This window comes from Haliotis rufescens, unplaced genomic scaffold (genome assembly GCF_023055435.1).
Source record: "Haliotis rufescens isolate VD_foot unplaced genomic scaffold, xgHalRufe1.0.p SCAF_11, whole genome shotgun sequence".
NCBI classification, from domain to species: Eukaryota; Metazoa; Mollusca; class Gastropoda; order Lepetellida; family Haliotidae; genus Haliotis; species Haliotis rufescens.
The window spans coordinates 43,190,750-43,214,382 of NW_025963791.1; the positions used below are offsets into that span (position 1 = coordinate 43,190,750).

The 23,633-nt window shown below is 41.1% G+C and overlaps 1 protein-coding gene across 3 annotated transcripts in view; it reads right to left on the minus strand.

The window, feature by feature from the left end:
• Positions 1 to 23,633, minus strand: part of LOC124121080 — a 124,035-nt gene that overhangs the window by 74,540 nt on the left and 25,862 nt on the right. For 2 of the 3 annotated variants that reach the window (XM_046484032.2, XM_046484033.2), the window contains exons 12-21: positions 23,267 to 23,435; positions 21,175 to 21,366; positions 20,033 to 20,209; positions 19,331 to 19,516; positions 16,934 to 17,113; positions 16,453 to 16,575; positions 14,943 to 15,134; positions 14,422 to 14,601; positions 5,828 to 6,040; positions 477 to 674 (exon numbers count right to left, since the gene is read on the minus strand). In XM_046484032.2, coding sequence (XP_046339988.2) covers positions 477 to 674; positions 5,828 to 6,040; positions 14,422 to 14,601; positions 14,943 to 15,134; positions 16,453 to 16,575; positions 16,934 to 17,113; positions 19,331 to 19,516; positions 20,033 to 20,209; positions 21,175 to 21,366; positions 23,267 to 23,435 — 1,810 coding nt within the window. Of the gene's footprint in view, positions 1 to 476; positions 675 to 5,827; positions 6,041 to 14,421; positions 14,602 to 14,942; positions 15,135 to 16,452; positions 16,576 to 16,933; positions 17,114 to 17,892; positions 17,910 to 19,330; positions 19,517 to 20,032; positions 20,210 to 21,174; positions 21,367 to 23,266; positions 23,436 to 23,633 lie in introns of those variants that run through there. The other variant, XM_046484034.2, reaches the window with a different exon arrangement.

Sequence of the window (23,633 nt, forward strand, 5' to 3'; positions counted from 1 at the left end):
ATGAATAAACAAAGATTTATATATAAAGTTGATGTGGTTATTACTGGCGGTATATGGCTGGAATATTGCTAGACGTGGCGTTAACATCACTCACTGACACACACAACACACAAACCACACAACACACAACACTAACAACTCACACTTGATTATAAATCAACTATAAATGCTAAGGTAGGGTAAATTCAATGATAAACATACGTGTTTATACCTGTACATGTCTTAGTATACATCCAAACAAAAACAGATTAGCCACAACAGTCCTGTAGCATTGGGACATGTGCTTGTTGTCCTGAAGTGAAGATAGTCTATCACCCATCTAGTTTCATCTTGTGACATCATCGCGTTAGGTGTAAACAACCAATCGTGAACATGTGTAACGTTTTAATCATTTTGAACTGTTTATATTTACATTTAGATCAGATTTGGTCTCCGCAACCAGCTGCAGTAACCAACGCTTAACGGGCAACACGTACCTATGCAGGTGAGATTACCAAAGCCCCACCGACCATTCTGCAGACACCTCACAGTGTTGGTATTGTCAGTCGATACTCCTGATGCTGTCGCCCCTGTACTGCAGCTGAACGCAAAGGATTTCCCGAACGTTGACCCTATCGTAGCAAGGTCTGGTTTCTGAAATCCAGCGATGTCTTCCACAGGTCCACAGTCAACAACTGAAACATGAATAAACATGCACAAATGAATAGGATATTTACACTCCTCTTGACATTGTTACCTGACGTTGACCATTCTCAGGAATTCAAAGGAAATTAAATGTAGCAGGTCAATCCTCTTCAAATATAACAGTAACTAGACATGGTAAGTCAGTCCTCTTCACACGAAACAGTAACTAGACATGGTAACTCAGTCCTCTTCACACTTGACTGACAGTAACTAGACATGGTAACTCAGTCCTCTTCACACGTGACTGACAGTAACTAGACATGGTAACTCAGTCCTCTTCACACGTGACTGACAGTAACTAGACATGGTAGCTCAGTCCTCTTCACACGTGACTGACAGTAACTAGACATGGTAGCTCAGTCCCCTTAACACGTGACAGTAAGTAAATATGACAAGTCAGTCCTCTCCACGCGTGACGGTAACTAGACATGGTAAGTCAGTCCTCTCTACACGTGACAGTAAATAAATATGTCAAGTCAGTCCCTGTTACACGTGACAGCAATTACAAGTTAGCCCTCTTCATATGTAACAGTAACTAAATGTGAATAGTCAATCCTCTTCACACGTGACAGTAAATAGATATGGCATGTCAGTCCTCTTCACAAATGACAGAAAATAAATATGACAAGTCAGTCCACTTCATACGTGACAGTAACTAAATATGACAAGTCAGTTCGTTTCACACGTAGCAGTTACTTAGTATGGCAAGTCAGTCATCTTCACACGTCACAGTAAATAGATATGGCAAGTCAGTCCTCTTCAACATGACAGTAGCCAAATATGACAAGTCAGTCCACTTCATACGTGACAGTAGCCAAATATGACAAGTCAGTCCTCTTCACACATGACAGTGATTAGAATCCATGAGTAAAGACAATACATATTGGAATTAAGCACACACACATCGATATACGAGGGTTTTTATTGCGATGCGTGTTTTGCTTACGTCCGTATTGCAATAAGCCGACATACAAGCGATATTGGATACCCCTTACACATACATACCTTTTTACAAGGCCTAATTTGTGTTTTCCGAAATATATGCGAAATATACAAAATATCAGATAGGTTGGTTGGTTTGTTGTTTAACGCCGCACTCAGCAATACTCCAGCTATATGACGACGGTCTGTAAAAAATCGAGTCTGGACCAGACAATCCAGTGGTTGATATCATGAGCATCGATCTACACAATTGGGATACGATGACATGCATCAACAAAGTCAGCGAACCTGACAACCCGACCCCGTTAGTCGCCTCCTGATCTCCTAAAGATCATTTATTTATATATTTTTCTTACACACCTGTGGGTGAGAAACCCATTTGAGATAACTGGTATCAAACATATGTGTGAGATCGAATTCCAGGCCCGTGATTGGCTACTCCATGGTGATGACCTGAGGTCAGATGATGACGGACTACTTTCCTGAGTGTAAGTCATTCATAAGTTGCTCGTGCTTCAGTCGAATTTTCACCTACGTCTGTATTGAACCACAGGACCGTGTAATTGATTTTAAAAATAAACAAACTCGTCCTCGTCTGCGAGTTTGTTTGGTATTATTATCAGTTACATTATCTGTTGTTATGTCAACATTATCGGGTTTTTTCAGAGTGTAACCCCCCTGGATACCACAGCGACACATATGTCCCTCCTCTTCAACCCTCACTTCGAAATCGAATAAAATTCAAAATACATCACGCAGACTAATACACTTCATGTGCACAGTTTTGAATTCCCCCTTCTGTTTATCATTTACTGTCATTTTAGGCAATTCAAAATTACTGAAAGTGACTTCTGAAAATTAGATACATTGTAAACCTCGACAAATCACAATTCACGGCGTTATATAAATATATATTGTGTGTTTAGGAATCTAAATATCGGATATTTACTCGAATAATTAAAGTAGAAAACTAGCATATTAGCGATCACGGGTATCAAATCACTACTGATAATTCTGAAACGTCGCTGATAAGCCCAGAATCGTTTAGAATGTTTTGGAAAATACGCATACACGAACGCCGAAGTGTACGTTCTGCCATATTGGATTGGATTGTGTTTACAAAATTATGAGACGCCTATTCGATCAGGTATATTTCAAACTCAGCTGCTATACATGCACCCCTGAATTCCTCATACATTTTCGAAACAATGCATAAATGGTCTTTGTCACCAATGCAAATTATCTAGATGAAATCATACGAAATAAATTAGGTATCGAAACGAAAACTGTGCTCGGAAAACTGTACTTGTAAATGTAAACAAAGCAAAATTCAGATTTTACACTGTAGCATTTGTAGAGGTACCTTCGTCTAATTGGTGCATACATTGGCTCGATCACGCGTTTGAGAATATTCATGGGAAGAGTATCGTTGCACTAACTATGGCACACGCCATATTGTGAACGTCGGTCACCGGTAGTGATGTCATACGGAAGTAAACACTGTTGTACATATTTGGAAATTTCTTTGAGGTGTCAATTTTCAACTTGGCACCCAACGTGTTCTTTGTTTTTGTCTAGTTTGCATTTTCATCATCGCCTTGATATTCCACCGATAAGACGGAAACCTTTTTGTGTAGGGTCACATTATTTATGAGAAGTAAGCAGCACATAGGATGACGTCACTTATGACAGTGGTGTTATGTATTAATGCGCTACTACAATCATGAGAATAGACAAAATTCAACGGTTCGATGCTAAAAAGGTGCGATTTTAGAGTGTGTAAGAAACAGATTACTGCACTCGTGCCTATCAGATACCATTGATCTTACAACTCGTTGTTACAAATCGTATCTAACTCGCTTTCGCTCGTTAGATACGTTTTGAAACAACTCGTTGTAAGATCAATGGTATCTGACAGACACTCGTGTAGTAATCTCTATGTACATACTTTGCTGGGGGCCAGGCCATGAGATCTTATGGGTTCTCATGGTTGGTGTGTTGAGATTGTGGCGCACTATGGGGTCAAAGAGGTTGGCTGTCAAATTCGCAATTTGCATTTTGCAGCCTACGTACGCTTACTGATATCGGTTTAACCACCTCTATTTGCCAGACATGCACGAATATTTCGAGGTATGCTTCTGATGAGTCGACCAATGTCAGCTTTACTCCAGTTGTTCCGTTCATCAGTGATAGCAACACCTAGTTTATTGAGAGCGGTGGGTTGATTTTGACGTTGACGTACACGTCTGCCAATGATGTCCAATATTTGTTAAGTAAGGGAATGGTCAAGAATGGGTGCTGGCCATGTGGTGGGTGTTGTGCTGTTGGAGGAATTAGGTCACAATCCTAGCACGATGAGCACTTGTATTGTCATCTTGAAAGATGAAACTTTGCAACCGATCCTACTCTGAGTGGCGGTCGGAGTGATCAGGACAATGTTAAATCTGGCATACCACCCCTTGCACGTGCTGTCAGTGTTACATGCTTCAAGACTGTCACAATGTCGTGTTTCGCAGCTTGCCACATACATTACTTACTTTCATTGCCAAACATTGGTGTACATGCCTGTAGTTGTGTAGTAGTGTATGCCCTTCTTTGTTTACATAGTATATTATATATCAAGAATTCGATTTAATGATATTTCTTTTTGTACTCCTATATTATCACATGTTCGCTTGAAACCATCTAAACTCCGAATTGAAAGTATCAATAATCGTTTTACGACAACGAAGAAATTAAACTATTATTACCGAAATCATAATATGCAGAACAAGTACCGGCGTATTGCGAGTGACAGCTGGGCAGATGGGTGAGTCCCCTTGTAAGGTATATGGGTTCTTCTCATTGTCAGAGTATATCAAACCTGGGCAGATGGGTGAGTCCCCTTGAAAGGTACATGGGTTCTTCTCACTGTCACTGTCATACTGCCATACTGTATCTCACCTGGACAGATGGGTGAGTCCCCTTGTGAGGTATATGGGTTCTCATCACTGTCACTGTCATACTGCCATACTGTATCTCACCTGGACAGACGGGTGAGTCTCCTTGTGAGGTATATGGGTTCTCATCACTGTCATACTGCCATACCGTATCTCACCTGGACAGATGGGTGAGTCTCCTTGTGAGGTATATGGGTTCTCATCACTGTCACTGTCATACTGCCATACTGTATCTCACTTGTACAGATGGGTGAGTCTCCTTGTGAGGTATATGTGTTATCATCACTAGTACTGTCACTGTCATACTGCCATACAATATCTCACCTGGGCAGATGGGTGAGTCCCCTTGTGAGGTATATGGGTTCTCATCACTGTCACTGTCATACTGCCATACTGTATCTCACCTGGACAGATGGGTGAGTCTCCTTGTGAGGTCCATGGGTTCTTCTCACTGTCACTGTCATACTGCCATACTGTATCTCATCTGGACAGACGGGTGAGTCCCATTGTGAGGTATATGTGTTCTCATCACTGTCACTGTCATACTGCCATACTGTATCTCACCTGGGCAGATGGGTGAGTCCCTTTGTGAGGTATATGGGTTCTTCTCACTGTCACTGTCATACTGCCATACTGTATCTCACCTGGACAGACGGGTGTGTCCCCTTGTGAGGTATATGGGTTCTTCTCACTGTCACTGTCATACTGCCATACTGTATCTCACCTGGGCAGATGGGTGAGTCCCCTTGAAAGGTATATGGGTTCTTCTCACTGTCACTGTCATACTGCCATACTGTATCTCACCTGGACAGACGGGTGAGTCTGCTTGTGAGGTATATGTGTTCTCATCACTGTCACTGTCATACTGCCATACTGTATCTCACCTGGGCAGACGAGTGAGTCCCCTTGTGAGGTATATGTGTTCTCATCACTGGTACTGTCACTGTCATACTGCCATACAATATCTCACCTGGGCAGATGGGTGAGTCCCCTTGAAAGGTATATGGGTTCTTCTCACTGTCACTGTCATACTGCCATACAATATCTCACCTGGGCAGATGGGTGAGTCCCCTTGTGAGGCATATGGGTTCTCATCACTGTCACTGTCATACTGCCATACTGTATCTCACCTGGACAGGTGGGTGAGTCTCCTTGTGAGGTATATGGGTTCTTCTCGCTGTTATACTATGTCTCACCTGGGTAGATGGGTGAGTCCCCTTGTAAGGTATATGGGTTCTTCTCACTGTAATGCTATATCTCACCTGGGCAGATTGGTGAGTCGCCTTGTAAGGCGTAGTTCTTCGTCTTGCTGTCATAAGCACAGTAGAGGGTCTTGTTGAAGGTGGAGTCATCCTCCTTTCTACACTCTACAACCACCTTCTCCTTGAACGCAACTGGAGTTGCAGGGATAATGCGAACAACCCTCTCCTTCTGGACATCAGTTCCCTGTCTTGTCTGAGCTGAACATGTGATAGCTGTAAGGATGAGAATAGACGGATATTTGCAGTATCCCTACACAAGGTATGTGATCAATGTAAGTATGAGAATAGACGGATATATGCAATATCCCTACACAAGGTATGTGAAAGCTGTGGGATGAGAATAGATGGATATATACAATATCCCTACACAAGGCATGTGAAAGCTGTTAGGATGAGAATAGACGGATATATACAATATCCCTAAACAAGGCATGTGATAGCTGTTAGGATGAGAATAGACGGATATATGCAGTATCCCTACAGAAGGTTTGTAATAGCTGTAAGAATGAGAACAGACGGATATTTGCAGTATCCCTACACAAGGCATGTGATCAATGTAAGTATGAGAATAGACGGATATATGCAATATCCCTACACAAGGTATGTTAAAGCAGTGGGATGAGATTAGACGGATATATACAATATCCCTAAACAAGGTATGTGATAGCTGTTAGGATGAGAATAGACGGATATATGCAGTATCCCTACAGAAGGTTTGTAATAGCTGTAAGAATGAGAATAGACGGATATATGCAGTATCCCTATATAAGGCAAGAGCTAGCTTTAAGGATGAGAATAGAAGGATATATGCAGTATCCCTACATAAGGCAAGCGATAGCTGTTAGGATGAGAATGGAAGGATATATGCAGTATCCCTACACAAGGCATGTGCTAGCTGTAAGAATGAGGATAGTCGGATATATACAATATCCCTATACAAGGCATGTGCTAGCCGTAAGATTGAGATTAGACGGATATATGCAGTATCCCTACACAAGGTATGTGATAGCTGTAAGATTGAGAATAGACGGATATATGCAGTATCCCTACACAAGGCAAGCGATAGCTGTAAGGTTGAGAATAAACGGATATATGCAGTATCCCTACACAAGGCATGTGATACCTGTTAGGATGAGAATAGACGGATATATGCAGTATCCTTACACAGGGTATGTGACAGCTGTAAGGATGAGAATAGACGGATACAAGCAATATCCCTATATAAGGCAAGAGCTAGCTTTACAGATGAGAATAGAAGGATATATGCAGTATCCCTACATAAGGCAAGCGATAGCTGTTAGGATGAGAATAGACGGATATATGCAGTATCCCTACACAAGGCAAGCGTTAGCTGTAAGGTTGAGAATAAACGGATATATGCAGTTTCCCTACACAAGGCATGTGATACCTGTTAGGATGAGAATAGACAGATATATGCAGTATCCCTACACAAGGCATGTGATCAATGTAAGGATGAGAATAGACGGATATATGCAATATCCCTAAACAAGGTATGTGATAGCTGTAAGAATGAGGATAGTCGGATATATACAATATCCCTATACAAGGTATGTGATAGCTGTAAGATTGAGACTAGAAGGATATATGCAGTATCCCTACACAAGGCATGTGAAACCTGTTAGGATGAGAATAGACGGATATATGCAGTATCCCTACACAAGGCATGTGATAGATATAAGGATGAGTATAGACGGATATATACAATATCCCTACACAAGGCATGTGATAGCTGTTAGGATGAGAATAGACGGATATATGCAGTATCCCTACAGAAGGTTTGTGATAGCTGTAAGAATGAGAATAGACGGATGTAAGCAATATCCCTACATAAGGCAAGAGCTAGCTTTAAGGATGAGAATAGAAGGATATAAGCAGTATCCCTACATAAGGCAAGCGATAGCTGTTAGGATGAGAATAGAAGGATTTACGCAGTATCCGTACACAAGGTAGGAGCTAGCTGTAAGGATGAGAATAGACGGATATATACAATACCCCTACACAAGGCGTGTGATAGATGTAAGGATGAAAATAGACAGATATATACAATACCCCTACACAAGGCATGTGATAGCTGTTAGGATGAGAATAGACGGATCTAAACAATACCCCTACACAAGGCCTGTGATAGATGTAAGGATGAGAATAGTAGGATATATGCAGTATCCCTACAAAAGGCATATGAAAGCTGTTAGGATGAGAATACACGGATATATGCAGTATCTCTACACAAGGCATGTGATAGATATAAGGATGAGAATAGACGGATATATGCAGTATCTCTACATAAGGCATGTGATAGATATAATGATGAGAATAGAAGGATATATGCAGTAACCCTACACAAGGCATGTGATAGATATAAGGATGAGAATAGACGGACATATGCAGTATCCCTACAAAAGGCATATGAAAGCTGTTAGGATGAGAATAGACGGATATATGCAGTATCTCTACACAAGGCATGTGATACCTGTAAGAATGAGAATAGACAGATATATGCAGCATCCCTACACAAGGTATGTGATAGCTGTAAGATTGAGAATAGAAGGATATATGCAGTATCCCTACGCAAGGCAAGCGATAGCTGTAAGGTTGAGAATAGACGGATATATGCAGTATCCCTACACAAGGCATGTGATACCTGTTAGGATGAGAATAGAAGGATATATGCAGTATCCCTACACAAGGCATGTGATAGCTGTAAGAATGAGAATAGACGGATATATACAATACCCCTACACAAGGCGTGTGATAGATGTAAGGATGAAAATAGACAGATATATACAATACCCCTACACAAGGCATGTGATAGCTGTTAGGATGAGAATAGACGGATCTAAACAATACCCCTACACAAGGCCTGTGATAGATGTAAGGATGAGAATAGAAGGATATATGCAGTATCCCTACAAAAGGCATATGAAAGCTGTTAGGATGAGAATACACGGATATATGCAGTATCTCTACACAAGGCATGTGATAGATATAAGGATGAGAATAGACGGATATATGCAGTATCTCTACACAAGGCATGTGATAGATATAATGATGAGAATAGACGGATATATGCAGTAACCCTACACAAGGCATGTGATAGATATAAGGATGAGAATAGACGGATATATGGAGTATCCCTACAAAAGGCATATGAAAGCTGTTAGGATGAGAATAGACGGATATATGCAGTATACCTACACAAGGCATGTGATACCTGTAAGAATGAGAATAGACAGATATATGCAGCATCGCTACACAAGGTATGTGATAGCTGTAAGATTGAGAATAAACGGATATATGCAGTATCCCTACGCAAGGCAAGCGATAGCTGTAAGGTTGAGAATAGACGGATATATGCAGTATCCCTACACAAGGCATGTGATACCTGTTAGGATGAGAATAGAAGGATATATGCAGTATCCCTACACAAGGCATGTGATACCTGTAAGAATGAGAATAGAAGGATATATGCAGCATCCCTACACAAGGTATGTGATAGCTGTAAGATTGAGAATAGACGGATATATGCAGTATCCCTACACAAGGCAAGCGATAGCTGTAAGGTTGAGAATAGACGGATATATGCAGTATCCCTACACAAGGCATGTGATACCTGTTAGGATGAGAATAGAAGGATATATGCAGCATCCCTACACAAGGTATGTGATAGCTGTAAGATTGAGAATAGACGGATATATGCAGTATCCCTACACAAGGCAAGCGATAGCTGTAAGGTTGAGAATAGACGGATATATGCAGTATCCCTACACAAGGCATGTGATGCCTGTTAGGATGAGAAGAGACGGATATATGCAGTATTATTACACAAGGTATGTGACAGCTGTATGGATGAGAATAGACAGATGCAAGCAATATCCCTATATAAGGCAAGAGCTAGCTTTACAGATGAGAATAGAAGGATATATGCAGTATCCCTACATAAGGGAAGCGATAGCTGTTAGGATGGGAATAGACGGATATATGCAGTGTCCCTACACAAGGAAAGCGATAGCTGTAAGATTGAGAATAAACGGATATATGCAGTTTCCCTACACAAGGCAAGTGATACCTGTAAGAACGAGAATAGACAGATATATGCAGTATCCCTACACAAGGCATGTGATAGATATAAGGATGAGAATAGACGGATATATGCAGTATCTCTACACAAGGCATGTGATAGATATAATGATGAGAATAGACGGATATATGCAGTAACCCTACACAAGGCATGTGATAGCTGTAAGATTGAGACTAGACGGATATATGCAGTATCCCTATACAAGGCATTTGAAACCTGTTAGGACGAGAATATACGGATATATGCAGTATCCCTACACAAGGCATATGAAAGCTGTAAGAATGAAAATAGAAGGATATATGCAGTATCCCTACACAAGGCGTGTGATAGATGTAAGGATGAGAATAGACGGATATATACAATACCCCTACACAAGGCATGTGATAGCTGTTAGGATGGGAATAGACGGATATATGCAGTGTCCCTACACAAGGAAAGCGATAGCTGTAAGATTGAGAATAAACGGATATATGCAGTATCCCTACACAAGGCATATGAAAGCTGTAAGAATGAAAATAGAAGGATATATGCAGTATCCCTACACAAGGCGTGTGATAGATGTAAGGATGAGAATAGACGGATATATACAATACCCCTACACAAGGCATGTGATAGCTGTTAGGATGGGAATAGACGGATATATGCAGTGTCCCTACACAAGGAAAGCGATAGCTGTAAGATTGAGAATACACGGATATATGCAGTATCTCTACACAAGGCATGTGATAGATATAAGGATGAGAATAGACGGATATATGCAGTATCTCTACACAAGGCATGTGATAGATATAATGATGAGAATAGACGGATATATGCAGTAACCCTACACAAGGCATGTGATAGATATAAGGATGAGAATAGACGGATATATGGAGTATCCCTACAAAAGGCATATGAAAGCTGTTAGGATGAGAATAGACGGATATATGCAGTATACCTACACAAGGCATGTGATACCTGTAAGAATGAGAATAGACAGATATATGCAGCATCGCTACACAAGGTATGTGATAGCTGTAAGATTGAGAATAGACGGATATATGCAGTATCCCTACGCAAGGCAAGAGATAGCTGTAAGGTTGAGAATAGACGGGTATATGCAGTATCCCTACACAAGGCATGTGATACCTGCTAGGATGAGAATAGAAGGATATATGCAGTATCCCTACACAAGGCATGTGATACCTGTAAGAATGAGAATAGAAGGTTATATGCAGCATCGCTACACAAGGTATGTGATAGCTGTAAGATTGAGAATAGACGGATATATGCAGTATCCCTACGCAAGGCAAGCGATAGCTGTAAGGTTGAGAATAGACGGGTATATGCAGTATCCCTACACAAGGCATGTGATACCTGTTAGGATGAGAATAGAAGGATATATGCAGTATCCCTACACAAGGCATGTGATACCTGTAAGAATGAGAATAGAAGGATATATGCAGCATCCCTACACAAGGTATGTGATAGCTGTAAGATTGAGAATAGACGGATATATGCAGTATCCCTACACAAGGCAAGCGATAGCTGTAAGATTGAGAATAAACGGATAGATGCAGTTTCCCTACACAAGGCAAGTGATACCTGTAAGAACGAGAATAGACAGATATATGCAGTATCCCTACACAAGGCATGTGATCAATGTAAGGATGAGAATAGACGGATATATGCAATATCCCTACACAAGGTATGTGATAGCTGTAAGAATGAGGATAGTCGGATATATACAATATCCCTATACAAGGTATGTGATAGCTGTAAGATTGAGACTAGACGGATATATGCAGTATCCCTATACAAGGCATGTGAAACCTGTTAGGACGAGAATATACGGATATATGCAGTATCCCTACACAAGGCATATGAAAGCTGTAAGAATGAAAATAGAAGGATATATGCAGTATCCCTACACAAGGCGTGTGATAGCTGTAGGGATGAGAATAGACGGATATATACAATACCCCTACACAAGACGTGTGATAGATGTAAGGATGAGAATAGACAGGTATATACAATACCCCTCTACACAAGGCCTGTGATAGATGTAAGGATGAGAATAGACGGATATATGCAGTATCCCTACAAAAGGCATATGAAAGCTGTTAGGATGAGAATAGACGGATATATGCAGTATCCCTACACAAGGCATGTGATAGATATAATGATGAGAATAGACGGATATATGCAGTATCCCTACACAAGGCATGTGATAGATATAAGGATGAGAATAGACGGATATATGCAGTATCCCTACACAAGGTATGTGATAGATATAATGATGACAATAGACGGATATATGCTGCATCCCTACACAAGGCATGTGATAGATATAAGGATGAGAATAGACGGATATATGCAGCATCCCTATACAAGGCATATGAAAGCTGTTAGGATGAGAATAGACGGATATATGCAGTATCTCTACACAAGGCATGTGATAGATATAAGGATGAGAATAGACAGATATATGCAGTATCCCTACACAAGGCATGTGATAGATATCAGGATGAGAATAGACGGATGTATGCAGCATCCCTACACAAGGAATATGAAAGCTGTTAGGATGAGAATAGACGGATATATGCAGTATCCCTACACAAGGCATATGAAAGCTGTTAGGATGAGAATAGACAGATATATGCAGCATCCCTACACAAGGCATGTGATAGATATAAGGATGAGAATAGACGGATATATGCAGTATCCCTACACAAGGCATGTGATAGATATAAAGATGAGAATAGAAGGATATATGCAGTATCCCTACACAAGGCATATGCAAGCTGTTAGGATGAGAATAGACAGATATATGCAGCATCCCTACACAAGGCATGTGATAGATATAAGGATGAGAATAGCCGGATATATGCAGTATCCCTACACAAGGCATGTGATAGATATAAAGATGAGAATAGAAGGATATATGCAGTATCCCTACACAAGGCATATGAAAGCTGTTAGGATGAGAATAGACAGATATATGCAGTATCCCTACACAAGGCATGTGATAGATATAAGGATGAGAATAGACGGATATATGCAGTATCCCTACAAAAGGCATATGAAAGCTGTAAGGATGAGAATAGAAGGATATATGCAGTATCCCTACACAAGGCATGTGATAGCTGTAAGAATGAGAATAGACAGATATATGCAGCATCCCTACACAAGGCATATGAAAGCTGTTAGGATGAGAATAGACAGATATATGAAGTATCCCTACACAAGGCATGTGATAGATATAAGGATGAGAATAGACGGATATATGCAGTATCCCTACAAAAGGCATATGAAATCTGTTAGGATGAGAATAGACGGATATATGCAGTATCCCTACACAAGGCATGTGATAGCTGTAAGAATGAGAATAGACAGATATATGCAGCATCCCTACACAAGGCATGTGATAGCTGTAAAGATGAGAATAGACGGATGTATACAATATCCCTCCACAAGGCATGTGATAGCTGTAAGATTGAGAATAGACGGATCTTAACAATATCCCTCTACAAGGCATGGGATAGCTTTAAGGGTGAGAATAGACGGATATATAGAGAATCTCACCCGACTATCTTTTGATATCAAGTATTTGTTGATAAAAGTGGAAATATTCCGAGGCTTGCCGAGGATTTTTCCACTTATCAACGAGTGCTGATATATTTGATATCAAACGACACTCGGGTGAGATTTTATTGATCATCAAACATCATTCTTCCAACTTTTCCAATTTGTAGACAGTAATGAGCAGTGTCTTCGGTGTAAAAAGGACTGCTAACAGCTTCAGTAGCAGAGCCATTAGTGATGTTATTTGATTGTGACGCCATGATAACCCGTGACGTCACAATGGTCTGCAAAGCATTGTGATGTAATTTCATTGCAGCGATATCTACAGTGTAGATATCACCTGATCTAATACAAGCGATATCTCCTGTGGGAGCCAGTTTTGGATGATAAATACAATATCCCTCCACAAGGAAAGTGATAGCTGTAATGATGAAAGTAGACGGACATATACAGTATCTTTACATCAGGCTTTAAGGATGATAATATACGGACATAAAAAATACCCAAGGCTTAAGGTTCCTTTCAGTGTTGTCTTGCTATTCATGACGTAGTAAATATGTGTCGACATCATACTTCGAAACTCCTTTTGTCTTTAGTCATCACACTTCTTAAGTAATCGAGTAATCGAGTTGGAAGAGCCATCATATAAACTACTCAAAACGAGTTAAAGAACATCCACAATTATAAGGACGTGTGTTGCAATAGAGGGCAGCCATGACAGATTAACTAGTGTCATATATTAACATCAGGTGTTCTTTAACTTCCGTTGAGTAGTGTATATTATATTTCGCTCCATGTGAGATGTTACTTATTCAGTTTAAACTGGGAGAAAAATAGATTCATGGATTGGCAGCATTACTTTGGACAATATTCTGACCTTTGAGGCAGTGACACTGTGACACCCAGCTATGCTTTCAGACCAACTACTCACCATTGCAAGTAGGATCAGATCCAGACCAGGTGCCAGATGCTTGACATGTCCTCTTCTCATTGCCGCCCAAGGAGAACCCCAGCTTGCAGCTGTACATGATCTCATCCTCGTAGAAGAAGGTCTGCTTCAAAGTGTGTATGACACCGTTGCTGATATCACTTGGTCGAGGGCATGTGTTCCCTGAAACACGGATGATGTGGATATAAAAAAGAAAGTGTGTATGACGCCATTGCTGATATTACCTGGACGAGGACATGTGTTCCCTGAAACACGGATGATGTGGAAATAAAAGAAAGTGCGTATGACGATTGCTGATATCACTCGAACAAGGACATTTGTTCCACGAAACACGGGAGATGTGGACATAAGAAAACATTCCGGATACTGATGCTGTTAGTAACTTCCAAACACTTCAAAAACAGGTACTAGCAAATTGATCATCATGATGAGTTCATTGTCCAAATGTTGTGATTCCACATACCACCAGAGATGTTGCATGAACAGCCAGAGAAGCTACTTACGGACACAGGAGTGGCCAACACGGTACACGTCTTGTCGCATGAGGCCTGTTTCGCCCTCCACGATGTACACCGAGTTGGTTCCATTTTGAAACAGTTTGAATCCGGGGTTGCAGGTACAGGTGTAGGATCCCGAGGGAGTGTTCTGACAGTTGTGTTGGCAGCCGCCGTTACCGTCACTGCACTCGTTGATATCTGTCGATATACACATTATGTCACACATTCTAACATCATGACACAAACAGCTTTTTATTTGAATGTTCTCTATGTTTTATTTATGTTTACTATATATGTGGCTGATTAGGCTAGTGTTAAATCGGTTGGATGTGCTTCCTTTGCAACTCATCCATTATTCCAGGAAGCTTGGAATGTAATCGAGGTGCCTCCTGGTGCCATGACCGAGGTGATGATTGTGTAGCATCAAAGACAACCATTAGAGCAGCTGCGGCGCAGTTTGAACGTACATGGCTTGATCTCATCAAAAAAGACTTAGCAATAGTTACTAGTATTAGGTCCATCATTATGCTCTTATTTCCAATCTATTATTCATCTTATTCTGCATCCGTTACCCGAGTAACAGAGTAACACGTATGTGTACGTGCTAACTTTGTGTACTGTACTGGATGTCTGATTAGAATGTCATGTGAGTCTTGCACTCTGGCATTCCGACTACTTGTGAAGGGACGATAGCGAACAAGTTGTGTCTCTCCGTGGAGTGCCCAAACCACCCCCTGGAGTGGCCACACCACCCCGTGAGTTGCGTGTTTTGGTTGTTCATTCAGGACACTGCTAATAGCGACATTGGTGCCGCTGTTTCTGACATATGATGAACATATGTTAATGAGTCACTACTAATTAGTAATGATTCCAGGTGTTCACGAAACAATGAGCGTATCATGCCCCACTGGTGATACCAGTCACCTACACACACAGAGGCTGGCCACTGTCTCACCTGAATACACACTGCAACACAGCACAAGTCAAGACGTCCATGGAGAAGGTTTGACTCTACCTCACAGGGATGATCTTTTTCTCAGGATGATTTTCGTTCTTAATATGATGTGGGTGTTAGTTTGATGTTGTTCCTCAATACGATGTTATGTCTCAGCACGAAACAATTTCTTAGTAATACTTATTATTTCAGCTTTTTATTTAGTTAATGTATGCAGTGAGTTTGAGTTATAAACTAATTTTGTATTCAGGTTTTGAGTGAGTCCCTACAGTGCAAACGTTCAGTCGTGAGTGTTAATTACTGCTCTCTTCTTCGAACATCCTGCATGACTACTCGGCGTCATCCGGGTTAGAGGATGTTCCACTTGACTGATGATGCAACAACCCGACAAACAAATCGCATGCCCCATCTATACAGTCCTTGACAAAACTCGTCTCACAAATGTCACTCTGCATTGCAGTGTGTTTAAACTACGCTGAAATGGACACAAAACAAACCTTATCTACTGAGCTGGGGCTGAACAGATATAACTGTATTTAGTACACGCCGTTGCACACGAACCTTCACACTGTAGGGTAGTTCCAGGCGTGTAGCCGGGTCTGCATATACAATTGTGGGAGCCCATCGTGTTCACACACTTCTGTGTAGATAGGCACGGGGACCCATCTGCACACTCGTCTATATCTGGAGAGAGAAAACACATCCCACTAATGTTCAAACGTAGACTTAATATTTCGGGAAAACTTAACACTTGTCGTTATAAATTTCAAAATGAACGTGAAGGACAGTTATGTTCATCACACGCCAATAAACGTACGGCCCAGCTTGTATAAGATACTAGTTATATTGATGACGCTTCCAAGTGCTATATATGTGGCATTAAAATCAGTGAAATGATGCTTACTTGTTCGTTTGTTGTATGGAATCCGGGGTATTCCCGATGATTCAGTGTTTGGTGACACACAATCAATTAAGTCACCATTTCATGTTTCTGTTTGATGTTCAAAGGGTTAAATAGTTTAACGCAAATCTCAATACATACCAACACATGTGACAGCATCAAACGCGCCGTCCGCGTTACAGGTAAGAAGGGCGGTTGTTGTGTTTGTTGTGGAGGCCCAGTAGCCGTCGGAACACGTCAAGGTCACCTTGTCCTCGAAATCTGCTGGCTTGTCCACGTTCAGCGAGGCCATTGGGACTTGTGGGAGAGGACATTTTATCCCTGAAACGAAATGTACCGTCACATCCATGATAATAGATGTGACAATGTATCCTACTTCGGACCATGTATTGTGGATCAGGGATACCGCAAAATATTACTTGTAGCTGTATGGTGAAATCCTTTCCAGATTGTATCAATGAAATGTAGCAGTGGTCTGTCGTCATCACAATAACATATCATCTGATTAATGAAATGTTTCAAGCACATCTCGGGCTGATGTCCATAACCCTTCCTTACCCAACATGTGACATAATGATTACTAATTGAATTCCATAGGTGACAATGTGGATCAACTTGGACACCACGAATCGTTTGTCTTCACGTGAAAGAATAAGTGTTTCCTCTTGTTATACTCTGTAATAACAATCAGATGTGTCGAGATATTGAAATACCCCGTGCTTACTGTCACAAGTGGGGCGGTATTCATACACTCTGGACTTACTCTCCAAATTAGGACCGGTATTGATATACTCTCTACTGACTCTCACAATTGTGTGAGGTACTAGTGCACAATGTACATACTTTCACAAGTGGTGGTAGTATTCATATAACCTTGCTGTCATGAGTGATGGTGGGTATTGATATACTCTGTACTTAACCTCACATGAAGGGAAGACGTTGATTGTATGTTCTTACTCTCACTAGTGGAGGGGGTATTCATGTACTCTGTACTTACTCTCACATGTGGTATGGTATGAACTTACTCTCAATAGTGGAGCGTTATTCATACACTTTCTTACCCTCAGAGATGGGGCGGTATTGATATACTCTGTACTTACTCTCACAAGTGGGGGCGGTATTGATATACTCTGTAATTACTCTCACAGGTGGTGGCGGTATTGATATACTCTGTACTTACTCTCACAAGTGGGGGCGGTATTGATATACTCTGTACTTACCCTCACAGGTGGTGGAGGTATTGATATACTCTGTACTTACTCTCACAGGTGGTGGCGGTATTGATATACTCTGTACTTACTCTCACAAGTGGGGGCGGTATTGATTTACTCTGTACTTTCTCTCACAGGTGGTGGCGGTATTGATATACTCTGTATTTACTCTCACAGGTGGTGGAGGTATTGAAAAACACCGTACTGACTCTCACAAGTGGGGGCGGTATTGATATACTCTGTACTTACTCTCACAAGTGGGGGCGGTATTGATATACTCTGTACTTACTCTCAAAAGTGGGGGCGGTATTGCTATACTCCGTACTTACTCTCACAAGTGGGGGCGGTATTGATATACCCTGTACTTACCCTCACAAGTGGGGGCGGTATTGATATAATCTGTCCTTACTTTAACAAGTGGGGGCGGTATTAATATACTCCGTACTTACTCTCACAAGTGGGGTCGGTATTGATATACTCTGTACCTACTCTCACAAGTGGGGGCGGTATTGATATACTCTGTACTTACTCTCACAAGTGGGGGCGGTATTGATATACTCCGTACTTACTCTCACAAGTGGGGGCGGTATTGATATACTCTGTACTTACTCTCACAAACGATGGCAGTATTGATATACTCTGTACTTACTCTCACAAGTGGGGGCGGTATTGATATACTCCGCACTTACTCTCATAAGTGGGGGCGGTATTGCTATACGCGTACTTACTCTCACAAGTCGGGGCGGTATTGATAAACTCTGTACTTACTCACACACGTGAGGGCGGTATTGATATACTCCGTACTTACTCTCAAAAGTGGGGGCGGTATTGCTATACTATGTACTTACTCTCACAAGTGGGGGCCGTATTGATATACTCTGTACTTCCTCTCACAAGTGGGGGTAGTATTGCTATACTCTGTACTTACTCTCACAAACGATGGCAGTATTGATATACTCTGTACTTACTCTCACAAGTGGGGGCGGTATTGATATACTCCGCACTTACTCTCATAAGTGGGGGCGGTATTGCTATACGCGTACTTACTCTCACAAGTCGGGGCGGTATTGATAAACTCTGTACTTACTCACACACGTGAGGGCGGTATTGATATACTCCGTACTTACTCTCAAAAGTGGGGGCGGTATTGCTATACTATGTACTTACTCTCACAAGTGGGGGCGGTATTGATATACTCTGTACTTCCTCTCACAAGTGGGGGTAGTATTGCTATACTCTGTACTTACTCTCACAAGTGAGGGCGGTATTGCTATACTCTGTACTTACTCTCACAAGTTGGGGCGGTATTGATATACACTGTACTTACTCTCACAAGTGGGGGCGGTATTGGTCCACGTGTTGGTGGTGTTGCAGAGTCTGCGGGATGATCCTTTAATCTCATAGCCGGCCCTGCACGTGTATTCCACGATTGCCCCGTAGGAGGTTGCTTCTGTGCTGGTGATGATTTTAGATGTAGCGTCCGTCACAAGAGGAGCTGAACCACACTTGGCAGCTGAGGGGGAACACGACTGAGTCAGATATGTGTTGGTTATAAAAGTCAAATTGCATTGCTCGATGGATATAGAGCCCTACTCATGAGTTAATGTCACCGTAACATCTACAAGGGTGCCTGAACGTACCAACAGTCAACAACATTGGTTTCATACACAATCTGGAACTAAACGTCATCAAACTGATTGCAAGGCAAGATTGTGATCTTTGGATCACATAAATTAGGCTATCACAGTTAAAGTCATTTTACAGTCACTTTCAGTCACAGGTTATTTTTAATCATACTTCATAGTAATGATATTCTTACTGATACTTACATAGCAAGGTTATTCTAACAGATACTTACATAGTAAGGTTAATCTTACAGATACTTACTTAATGTCTTTCGGTATGACGCGGTCGGGGATCGAACCTCGGACCTTCCACTCGCCAGGTGGACGCTCTGCCTCTAGATCACGGAGGCGGCCTTACACATACTTGCATAGTAAGGTTATGCTAACATACTTAGGTTACTTACATTCACACGTGGGTAGCGTCATCCACTTTCCGGATGTACTACACGTCACTTCCGGTGCCCCTTTCATAGTGAATCCATTGTAGCATTCATAGACAGCTTTATTGTTATAGGTAACAGCTCCACTGTAGTTCTTCACGAAACCAAACTCAATGGCATCCGGCGCCCCACAGTATACCACTGAATGTATGACAGGAAGGAAAATGCAGTGATTGGAAGAAAAGCTCTTTCTACGATTTGAAAGTCTGGCTGGACCACTCATTCCAAGTAGTTTATCCTGAGTTACATGAAGACAATTAATTTGTGTCGATTGGTTCGATTGATTCGGATACATTTTGATTGTGTTGTCTGTAGGCTGTTATAAAGATTTGGAGTGCGGTTATGTTAGTTAACGTCTGAGGCTCAAGAGTTAATACCTCGACCGATAATATATGATCCTAACCTCAGATGTTCAGGGCTTGATACCCTGACAGGTAATATATGATCCTAACCTCAGATGTTCTTGGCTTAATACCCTGACCGTTATTTTGTGATCCTAACCTCAGATGTTCTTAGCTTAATACCCTGACCAGTAATATATGATCCTAACCACAGATGTTCTTGGCTTAATACCTTGACCGGTAATATATGATCCTAACCTCAGATGTTCTTGGCTTAATACCTTGACCGGTAATATATGATCCTAACCTCAGATGTTCTTGGCTTAATAACTTGACCGGTAATATATGATCCCAACCTCAGATGTTCTTGGCTTAATACCTTGACCGGTAATATATGATCCTAACCTCAGATGTTCTTGGCTTGATACCCTGACAGGTAATATATGATCCTAACCTCAGATGTTCTTGGCTTAATACCCTGAGCAGTAATATATGATTCTAACCTCAGATGTTCTTGGCTTAATACCCTGACCGGTATTATGTGATTATAACCTCAGAGGCTGGGAGGTTAATACCCTGACCGGTATAATGTGTGATTCTACCCTCACAGATTCTAGTGTTAACACCCTGGTAGGTAATTAGGTGATAAACACATTGTGTTTTCAATATATCTAGATCTGAGTTACCTAGGTTTATACACGTTTAATACAATTTGGAATCGAATGTGCAAAGTGGCTTACATTGACCGAAATCTGTTATGCTTACCCTGACAGGTGGGGTATCTTGGTTTGTCCCATTTTCCTCCTTTCTCACATACGAAAGAAACAGTATCTTTTTGATAATATTCCTCCTGTTCGAACGAGTATCCAGTTGTGCAGCTGACAGTCACAGAGCTGAGGAAGGCTGTGGCGGGAGATGATTTCGCCATGTTTGTGGAGTCAGGAATAGAAGGGCAGTCTGATAAAATACAAAAGTATCATTGAATAAAAATACACACAATGCTATGTGGGGGGAATAGCCTCTGTTGACTGTCCCTCAAATATCATTATGACATAGAGTACTGCTCATTTACTTTCCCATCTTCCGGAGGCAAGAGAGGTAACAGACTGTAAAAGTCCAGTTTCTACCCTTGGAGGAATAGACTGGACTTTTGGAGTTATAGAGGATATTTCATGTGTCGGTTGAAAAAGCATGTTTCTCTCATCTCGTGACGGGGGAAAATGAGATATTTTATTATATACTTTTCGTGTAGCTGTCTACCAGAAAATTAATACATATCATTACAAATGTAAAACCTTGAAACGTAAATTATCTCTATCTAGCACACAAGGATGGTTCACCACTCATAGTTTTTGCGATTTAAAAAGTAGTTTCGTGTTTACAAAATCTTACAAAAAATATTGAAAAAAAGTATGCAAAAAATATTTAGGGTCACGAAAATTCTTTATCATATATTGAGATATGATTATATACAAAATCAACTTTAACAAAGCATATTCTTGAAAACTAGGAGACACGCCGGTCAAGTAACAAAAATGGTTCTTGTCGAAAAGAAAAGTCTGAGTTAAATGAAGTGAATAACAAAAGGCAAGAAGAGGCTTATAAACGACTATTTTGCCTTGTCAATGTGGACCTAACGTAAAAGCAAACATCAACAGTTTGTGTACGGGCTCGTCACTTACGACGAAAGGAGACAATATAAGGGGAGGTCACTCTTGTAAGGCAATAGTTCTGTCAGAGTGATATGGTCACTACAGTGAAATATCAAGTGTAATGTTCACTGCAATGAAAATTTCACTTTTCTCAACTTCGGAATTATCAGTCTTTCATACGGAAGAATATGATAAATAGTTATATATATTAACGTGTCATAGGCTAATACAAATCGCGTAAAAGATCGACATTTGGTTCATAAATAACGTAGCGACTGCCGTAAATATTTCAGTTGATTCGGGAGTTGCAAAGCATGTGTTACCGTCAACAGGTAGTTTTCAACTCTTTTCGTGCTTTAAAAGCGAGGTGATTTGACTCACTTCGCGAGGTAAGATCCGTTTTATTGCAACAAAGATGTTGATTATCGATCAAATTGATTTCACTGGGTGCCGCCATTTTACGTGAAACAAATGCAAGTGATAAGAGAGGTGGAATCTGATTGGTCAATAGGATGGACGTAGAAGGGATATAACTCGTAATATCCACTGGTAGATCCTGGAGACTCTAGCGCACTTCGGCAAGGGTGGAAACGGGACCAGTCAGGTAACGCCCTTGCCTCGGGAAGATGCCAAGGAGCGGACCTGATCTACCTCATAGGTAAGTTACCCAGCTCTCTCAGCACTTTCTGTGTCAGTCCTTGGCAACAGAGTGCGGTGTGTCTAGTGTTTCTGAGTGGTCAAAAGGAGGGACGTAACTCGTAATAGCCAAGTAGCGCTACGATCGAACCACAAAATTCCAGCATAGATCGGCAAGGATGGAAACTGGACTTTAACTTCTTTGCATCGGGAAGAACTTTCTTGGCAATGCCATAGTTGGAAACAGATAAGTTAAAATACAGAAACTAACTTTGTTTCATATTCATCGGCGAGCTATACATAGACATCACTACATAAGTTTTAAGATAAATGGTATATATCTGTTTCTTGCACACCCTAAAATCACACTTTTTGGCATCGAATCGAAACGTATTTTGTCTAATACAACCTAGATACACAGACGTACGTGAATAGGACAGTATTCCGAAAAATCTGACCTGGTCATCAGCCAATCACGGACATCTCACACATGTTTGTTACCAGCCATCTCAAATGGGTTTCTCGCCAACAGGTGTGTAAGAAACGTAATGCTTATAAATGATGCTCACCTATAGAGAACTCAAACTGGAATCCTCCCATGTCCTGAATGAGGCTAGACTTGAACCTGACATAGAGAGTGTTGCCTCCGTTGACGCTGGGAAGGGATGACGTTAGATCCCCTGTGTACCCGCTGCCCATATGGAGGACTCCAGCCGAGGCGTCTGAACCATTGTATATCTGGCGTATAGTGGAATTTAAATTACCTTTAGTTTATCAGAACAGTTTCACTGCGCTATGTGGTTTATTGTGATCTCAATATCAGCCCTACTCACGGTATAGCCTTACAGGCATTCCAAATGTAACATGCCCAATACATAGATATTGTTCTACCATATTACCTCTTTCTGAAGTGTCTTTCATAAGATATTTGTATTC